At 41.7% G+C, this 9,415-nt stretch overlaps 1 protein-coding gene across 1 annotated transcript in view; it reads right to left on the bottom strand.

Moving 5' to 3' along the window:
- The window catches only part of LOC108786287 (tenascin-N-like), a 45,821-nt gene that overhangs the window by 12,355 nt on the left and 24,051 nt on the right, over nt 1-9,415 (bottom strand). Inside the window, exons 8-10 of the mRNA XM_018555539.1 lie at nt 4,741-5,004; nt 4,185-4,315; nt 4-115 (exon numbers count right to left, since the gene is read on the bottom strand). Of these exons, the coding sequence (XP_018411041.1) occupies nt 4-115; nt 4,185-4,315; nt 4,741-5,004 (507 nt within the window). The remainder of the gene's footprint in view (nt 1-3; nt 116-4,184; nt 4,316-4,740; nt 5,005-9,415) is intronic.

The raw sequence follows: 9,415 nt of genomic DNA, 5'->3' as shown, positions 1-9,415 counted from the left end.
GGGCCTGTCTGCTCCTTCGGTTTCCTTTATATGCCTCCAGGTAGATCTTGTACTCACTTCCTTTCTTCAGGCCTTTCAGTACATAACTCTTAGCTGCGGCGTCCAGTTTAATCTCCTGCCATGGGCAAAGTAAATCTCAAAAGTAGGCTCCAGAATCCCGCTGCTCAACTGTTAACTTTGCATGCAATTCCTAACACAAAAACTCCTAACCAACACATACTGTACACTACCACACATGTCAATAGTCCTAACTAGGACTTAAACTGAACATTGCAGTGCAAAGCAACTGGTTCACTTTAATACAGCCTCTCCAGAAGCACACAAATCCTTACATGTTCCTGAAACTGTAGCTTATACTGGGCTCTAGACCCCCTATGGGACAGAGCTGACTGTCCCAGTGCTGTCACTTGGCTCTCAATGCCCAATGCTTGGTTCTCAATGCTTGAGTCACTTGGTTCTGAATGCCCACAACTGGGTAATTCCTTTGCCTACCAGCAATAAATGGAGCAGCAGGGGAGCAAAGGAAGGGTAGGTATATGCTGCTCGGAAAGGGAATTGAACAATCCTGTTGCTTTCTTCTGAATGGACAAAACACAGGTTTGTTTAAGTGTCAAGGCACAATAAATACATATATGTAGTACATCTCTGCAATGTATGGACATTTGTTTTATTCCTTTTAAGACCTTGCAAGTACAAAAAAATAAGTGTGGATCAGCCAGAAATGCCACCAGAAAGTCAGAGCATTTATATGGACAGGGTGCTTTCAGCCCTCCCAGGGATTTTTAATAAACAACTCAATCACTCTCATTCTCAGATCTCTACAATATAAAGGCTAATCATTCTGCAGTTCAGGATAATTATTAGGGGGGCCAAACGGACTCTTTGAGATAGCACTGGAAGTGTGCAGAGGGCACAAGACAGCTCTAAATGTATGACAAAATTAACAGGGTTTTTGTCTGCACTTACCATGCAGACAAAATAAAAAATAAAATAAAAGAATAATGGTACACAGTGTTTACTAGACCAGAATGGAGCAAATATAGCCGGCCATAAACTGGCGGATTTTCGTACGAACTTTAATGTGAAAAATCCCACCAGAACATTTCATAACGCCACCAGAGACTTGATGGAACACTCCAAAAATGTTTTTTTTTAAACTAAATTCTACTGTTGCATGGCCAACTTAAAGCAGAATTCTGGGTAATTTTTTTTATTAACCATTGCAGTGGGGCTGACCCAGCACTGCAAGAGTTAAGTGCTCATTTTGGTCTAGAGCTGAAAAAAACAAAGAAATACTCACCTGATCCTTGGAGCCTGTTACAGCACTCCCTCCAGCCTGTCTCCTATACTGCAGCAATGGTAAGTGCCTCGGCATCCTCATATCCCATACACCGTGTATAAAAGCTGATGACTCAGGGACCACTGCAGCTGAGGGGGAAGAGAGGCTGGAAGGACCGGTATAAGAGCAAGTCGGCTCAGAGTATAACGTTGTTATTTTCCTCCCTAGACCAAAACAAGCATTTAACCCTTGCAGTGCAGGGTAGCCCCACTGCAAGGATTAATAACATTTTCCCTGGAGTCCTTTTTTAAGAGAAGTTAAGTGTTAGAGTTTTCAAACACTTTAAAGACAAGACAGATAATGCTTCCAACATTGCCCAAACCTATCATCTCAAACCATACATCTTTTTTTCCCAAAAATAAAGCCTGTTGGCTGGTGTTTCATAGACGCAGGTGCTGAGTTGTTTATAAAAAGTGGATCAGAAAAAAATCTGCCTGTGTACTAAATGTTAAAAACTCAATAAACCTCTAACAAATTTCAGTCATGTATTTCAGATTCTGCACCGAATGTAACTTCCTCTGAGATCATTATATAGATATTAAAACTGTTTTAAACAAACCGACATTGTATCACCCCATCTGGCATCATTGTGATTACCTCTTACCGCACAGAGTTTTAGATGCTCTGCGATGTTTTGCTCAATCATATTTTATGTGACTGTACATAAAGCCAGCTACATAATAGGAAATAAAACCACTGGGGGTTAAGTAGAGAGCAGCAATATTTGTTTACGTCCATGGGTTTGTTTTGTTTTCCCTCGAAGCCAAGAATAGAACTGTAGTTCCTGACGGTACAGAGGGTTTGGAAGGCAGAATGTCCCATTTTAACTAGTGATTTTATCAGAAAATGAGCGCCATTATAATGCTAAGAGTGAATAGATACAGAATAGTATACAGGAGCCCTGGAATAAAAAAGAAAATGTTTTTTGGTTTGTATATCTTATATTTCACTGATTTTCACTCTGCGGGTTGCAGACACAAAATGATTAGGCGCACATTAAATGAAGAGAATACAGTCAATATTCAGCAATGAGTATTTCCCCCCCTGCCAAAGCACCCTCCCCATGTTGAGGGCATGTGGCCTGCTACAGTGCAGGAGGGGGGAGGCGCACGCTCGTTCTCCCCTTTCCTGCTTTACCAGGCTGCAGCCCGGATCAAGGGTCTAATAAGGGATTTTATGGAGGACCCCACACTTTTTTTTTGGGCGTTGGGGTCCCCCCTGTAAAATTCCTACTAAACCTAAAGTGTTTGCTATAAATTGGGGAGGGACCCTCACGCTTTTTTTTATTGTTTCTCTGGATTGTGAAAAGGTGAAAAAACAAAGTAAACATGTCACTTTTTTTAATGTCACTTTTCTGCATCAACTTTTTGTTGGTAAATATTGTTTAACTCATCCGAAATGAATGAAAATTGCAGATTTGGATGAATCTGAATCCCGAAACAAATTGGCTTTCCGAAAAATTAAATAACAAATATCCAAAAGGAAACAAAACAAATTTTTTGTTGGCTTACATGTCTGTTATTTGCCATAAGGATCATAATTATTAGCCACATTATTATCAGCTCTCACTTATTAGTGAAAAATACCATTGTGAATAATAATTGTTGTAGCTGAGTAAATACGTGTGTATGTGTGTAGACAATGCAGGCTTACCTGGTGCAGAGCAGGATACGTTCCAAGTTTAGTAAGTAAAACACTAAGGGGCTGATTTATAACGTGTTCGCAAAGCGTTTATCTTAGGGCTGTGGAAATTAACGTTTAATTACCCGAGTAATCATTAAAATTTTTGATTGATTAAAATTCTTTTGATCACTAATGAAAACACTCCCCTCTCCGCCAGCTTCTGGGAGTCCCCAGTCGGAGATCCGGTGACGTCACGGACATCGACGTCACCGCACTCCTCCCCCTTCCCCAAGTGGCTCTGTCGGCTAACGAAGGGAAGGCGGGAGGAGTCCGGTGATGTCTATGTCCGTGATGTCACCGGACTCCTCCCCCCTTTCCTTCGTTAGCCGACGGAGCCACTTGGGCCGGTGAGTTTGCCCAAGAAACTTTTTCTGCACGAGCGCCAGCCAAGGCATTGGCCTATACACATACAGCACAGCAAAGAAGTAATAAAATGAACTAGGATCACACTAATCCAGCACATTATTATTCTGAGTTGCCCCACTCAAGTTGCAGCCATATTGAGTGGGGCACGTGAGATTAATAACATGCTGGATTAGTGTGATCCTAGTTCATTTTATTACTTCATTGCTGTGCTGTATGTGTATATGCCAATGTAGTTGGATCTGTATGTCTGTTACAATTAATCTAAATTAATCAATTAATCGATTGTAAAAAATTTGATTCATCGAACACGAAAATTTTAATCAGTACCAGCCCTAGTATATCTGTGCGAACAACATTCACAGCACATTACTGCAACTAGATGGAGCCAGGTTATTCCTATGCTCCTTAGCTCCATCTAGTGGCACAATTGTGCACATTACACATATGCTTTGTAAACACATTATAAATCAGCCCCAAAGTCGAACAGCTCACAGGATTGCATCCTCTGGCTAAAACATTGCTTTTATTTACTTTACATTAACAGTGGGCTTAAAACAGCACATAAGACATATTTCAGTAAAACGGCTTACTTTATGTGTCATCATAGACACATGGTAGTATGTTTTACGGAAACATGTCTAATCTATTGTTTTTTGTCTTTGCTTTTTGCCATGGAATAAAAAATATATATTTTTGGCTATTGCCGAAGAATGGGTTTTGTTTGCTGCTTGACTTTGCTTTTTCTTTCATTATGTCTTTGCTGGTGGCCCCTTTAACTTTGATTCTCCTGTATTACCTGACGGTTGCCATCCTTATCCACGTAGATCAGCTTGTATCCATCAATTTGAGCAATGGGGGGAGTCCATGTTAAGGTGGCTTCGGTCTGTGTAACTTCAGAGGCTTGCAGGTTCTTAGGTGCATCAATATCTAGAAAAGAGTGATTAAATAGATAAAGTTATAACATACTCAACAACTGTTTTCTATTTCCTGAGACCCTGACATGGAAGAGCAGTACTATAAAACACAAGGGAAGATCTATACATCAGATAATTATAACGGCATCTTTGGAACACCAGCTTAAATGAAGCACCGGTCCCTTCAACCACTTGTCCAAGTTTTTCTATCATATTTTATTTATTTATTTTTTCGTAATCCGTGTCTCAGTTGACTAACCCTAGTACCACTAGGATGAATCTCAGGGGATTTGTGAAATGCCCCTACCAAATGCAGCTCACTAAATAGATATCAGTTAAGTAGTTGTTTGCCTTTTTTTCTATTAGCTCATACAGGTTCACATCTGAAGCATGGAGTTCAATAACCTTGCTGCACCTTGATTCTTCAACAAATCCTACCTGTCACGGCTGTTACGGATGCCCTCTTGCTCCTCTTGTTGCCCTTCTCCGCCCATATATTAAAGATGTATTCCATGCCTGGAGTAAGGCCAGCCAATGTAGTTGTTGTCTTATCCTTGCCCACAGTCACTTCCTCACTTTGCCCATCAAGTGCTGAATATGTCAATATATATTTGTCTATCTGAGCGCGTGCAGCCTCCCAGGATAGATTAGCAGTGTCCTCTCCCACATCTATTGCCTTCAAGTTTTTGGGGCCATCAATTCCTGAAAAAAATATATATATTGTTAGACAATCACATAAAACATAAAAAGAATAAACTTTATAAAGTATATTCTTATCACATATCTATCTGTATAACCTCAAACATTTGTTATCCTTACGGAAGAGTATAGTAGATCAAAATGGTGCTAACAGAAACAATAAGATGACATCTCTTTCTTCAGACACTTTTAATAATGCTGACCAGTGTCTCTTATTATGATTATTATTATTATTATTATTATTAACTTATACAAGTCCATTACCTCCCATGGTGCTGTTCAAATAAATAGATGCATACAATATAATGTATATTTAAAAAATTTAATATAAATGTATATTAAATACATTTAATATAATATGAATGTATAAAAACATTCCAGTAATGGGTACCTAACAAATTAACATATACATTAAAAAGACAAAATACAGTAATACCTCGGTTCACAAATGCTTCTGTTCGCGAACAATTCGGTTCGCGAACAGAAAGTTCAGCAAAATTTTGCTCCACATCAGGTGACGAACACGACCGCGGCTATCTTCCCCCCTCTGACATGTGGTCGTGGCTTCCTCTAGTTGAGATCGCGGTCACAGGCAGACCTGTGCACACTTGCTGTGAAGCTTTTTTGTGTGCTTTTTAGCACATATAGGATCTGATTTGGTTCACGATCAATTCTGTTGGCGACCAGAATTGTGGAACGAATTAAGTTCGCGAACCGAGGTACCACTGTATTTAAACAGAGCCTATATGGGCTTTCACCAAGGACAAGCGAAATTGAGATTGTTTATTTTCCCCCAAAATTGTGAGATTTCTGCAAAATGTTTGCCATTTTGGCACAAGTGTTTAAGAGTCAGTGGGTGAGAAAATCTAAAGTAGAACCAAACTCTCACGCAAGAATACTTTTTTGTAGAACATCGCAGGTAAAATAGGATTGCATTTAAAAAAAACATTTCCCCATAATTTGTTCATGTTTATTCTCCCTGTGCTGTGCACATCCCGTAGACCCATTGTATGAACTTCCTGTGGATGTGTGATCTGATGTGTAAATGCTTGTCATGTGAGGCCAACTCAGAAGTGAACAGGAAAAAGTTACAACACTGTAGCTGAGCTAGATTCACACCATTGCTGGCGTTAACATGCATTATGCCGCACGTAAATGTGCACTGCATCAAATAAATGGACAAAGTAACACACCATATCACATCAAAAAAGGTACATTTAGCTAACATGTGGATATTTCTAGCAGTGCACTGCACCACATGTCTGACGGCAAAGTGTGTTGGGGTGCCACTCAGAATTGCATCAGTGCATGTAATTGCATTTCTGTGAACACAATACCGTGAAGTGTTGTCACCCTAGGACGGAACACGTCTGTCGATACAACCTGCTGGTCTGATTTAACTGAATTCATGATACATACAAAAAAAGGTTTCCATTTTTTTTATATAATAGGAACATGTGCAGCAGCATATTTGGTTTAAGGTTTTAGGTTTAAAAATACTTTAAGTTGTTTTTTAAAGAGAACCTCAGTCACAAGCAGCAGAAATAAATATAGAGATAAGGGCTTCTGACAGTTTTATCACACTCATTTTAAGCATATATTTTTGGGCCTCTGACTTTACACGGCCATTCAACAAGCATTTTTAAAAAGGGACCTGTGCCTCTCTAAGGTCTCGTTCACAAGTCGCGCGACAAACGCGTGTTTCCGAAGGCTACTTGGCTGTATCCCAATGGAAACGCGCAACAAAACGGCCCAAAGTAGTACATGTACCTTTTCAGGCGTGGGCCGTTTTGTAGCGCGTTAGGGACGGGCGGAAATACGCCAAGGTGGGAACGAGACCATTGAATACAATGGGATTTATATTTTTGAGCGTTTTATAGAGCGTTCGTCGCGCGTAGAACGCGCTACAAAACGTTCAGGTGTGAACGAGGGCTAATGACAGAGTCCCTTTAAGGATACAGTGGGCTTTAAATGTTTGCCGAGGGTTACTGGAGCAGACAGAATCTGGAGCAGCTGCCATAGAAACCAATCAGCTTCTCTCTTTCATTTTAAAGGAGAACTGTGAGGTGAGTGCTTTTCACTCATCCTCATAGTTCTACCCGACCTGTGACAATGAAACTGTCACAGGTCGGCTCAGTAGATTGGGAAGTGAGCGAACACATAACGGCGTTTGCTCACTTTTCGATCTTGTCACGGCAGAGAGACATGACAGGGGAGGAGCTGGATTTCCCCCTCCCCGCTCCGATCCTCCAGCGCTGACTGGCGGTACGGATGGGGGAGGGGGCGGGTACAGCTGGCTCTGCCTCTAGATAGGCAGAGCCAGCTGTCACTCACGCAGCTGGGCGGATCCAGACATAATTGTTGGGATCCGTTTCAGCTGCAGCGTCTCAGTATACCGCGAGCTGCAGCTCACGGTATACTGCGTCGTCTCAGTATAGCGCGAGCTGTAGCTCACGCTATACTGAGCTTAGGGTGACGGGAGGATGCTAGTTTGTGTCCTCCCGTTACCCTTAGGAGAACTATGGGGGAAAGCCCTAACCCCATAGTTCTCCTTTAATAGCTGAAAGGAGTACTTCAGGTCCACCTCTGTTGATTGACAGCCTGCTATTGGCTATTGCAATTTGAAATGGCCAATAGCAGCCTAGCTATTCATTCCCCTGCTTTCTGTTGTTGTTTTTTTTATTCTGACGATGGCTAAACAGAAAGCAGGGGAATCGCTGGGTGAATAGAACCACCAGTTATCCCGGAAACCTTTCCGGGATAAAATGTTTCCCTCGCGGGCATCAGGGAGCCACTATCTTATAGTTTGACACTCTTGGAATGCCTAGGAGAGTTGGGATGTCTAGTATAAGGTGATGGTGTATGCCTTGTCAAGCTGGAGGCAGTTAGTTTGGAAATGTGAGGGCCAAATCACACTATTGCGTTGCACTACAGTCACCGTATGTGTGCATTTGACACATGCTATTGCACCCCACCAGTGACATGCGGTACGCATTCCCCAGCCTCGCTCCCAACACGTCCCGCCCACCGCCGGATGAAGCCCCACCCCCGTCAGACGAATCCCTGCCCCCTGCCGGATTAAGCCCCACCCCTAACCCGTCCCCAAGCAAGTGTAATGGAAGAAGGGAGAAGACAGGGAGGTGGCTCCCTGTCCCTCACTTGCTCCTCACTGCTGAGGCACTCCGTCCATGACTGGTTACACAGCGGGGAGGATTTCCCTGCTGTGTAACCTGTTAGATGCTGATCTGAATGGAAAAAAAGTTGTCAGCTTCAGACATGAAGCTGACGGCTTTTTCCTCCATAATTCTAGGTGAGGCTCTGCCTCACCTGCCTCCCCTGACCGTTCGTCCCTGCACCGCACGCTAGGTGTGCTGGTACATTGCTTTGCCATTCATTCTGAATAGCAACCCAATGTACCTGCCTGGGTGTGTTGCACTTGTACCACAATAGTGTGCATTGCAGTGAATAAAATAGTGCATGCATCATTTTTTTTTTTTTGCACATAGGGTGCCTTTAGCGCACCACTATGGTATGAACCAGCCATGAGGTCTAAATAAAAGCACAAAATCAAATATTAACCTCTAAGCAATGAGCTGGGGAATCTAGAATTGGGGTGGTATTGACAGTAATTGTTATTGCAGTGTTTTAGCACTTCAAACACATTACAAGAGCAGTTAATGACATTACCCATAGATATCCATGACTATAGATCAAGACAATCGCTTCCACGTCTCTCTCTGCTTTAGATAAGTTATGCTTTTACGCCTTCTGTCTCGTATCGCTTACTGCAAGCTGCCACTTTATTTTCAGACAAATTACCCAAAGTGACATAAAAATGGCGTGTTGTATTCTGGAGCTCATCAATGGCTGTAGAGTACGCAGAGTTGTCAGCTGTACATGATTTGCAGAGACCTTTTAGGAATTTTCGCCTGAGATGTTTTGTCTGAGTTAGCAATCATTTCTTTAATACATAACCAAAGATAAAATACAATTTGTCGGGGGGAAAAAGAAGCTATTGTAATATCCACAAATCACAGATGAAGAAGCAGCCGCAGGCAATGGCCGTGGGGAATATTTTCTATTCTTGCTCACACTCGAATGATCTACCTGTGCAGGATCATGGGAAAATTATATAAAGCTCTAATTATGGTAAATTGAGTGGAATTTCTGATTTTAGTGGCAATGCTTCCAGGATAGGATTAGCCATTTGTAGATGTAAAGTCAATCACAAAAAATCTCATATAAGCTTTTACATGGTAATGTTATTTCAAATGGTATTTCCAATATATTTAAATTTGCAGTTTTCATTATAATAATACCTGGTGATCCCGCCATTAATACTCTTGTTAAGGTACTTCCTGATTTAAAGTGACAATGCTCTGTCCAGGTTAATGCTAGCACTGGGCATGTGCCC

This window comes from Nanorana parkeri, unplaced genomic scaffold (genome assembly GCF_000935625.1).
Source record: "Nanorana parkeri isolate BGI_ZX_2015 unplaced genomic scaffold, ASM93562v1 scaffold201, whole genome shotgun sequence".
Lineage (NCBI taxonomy): Eukaryota > Metazoa > Chordata > Amphibia > Anura > Dicroglossidae > Nanorana > Nanorana parkeri.
The sequence above is the reverse complement of the archived record's forward strand: the minus strand, read 5'-3'. Positions and strand labels throughout refer to the sequence as shown.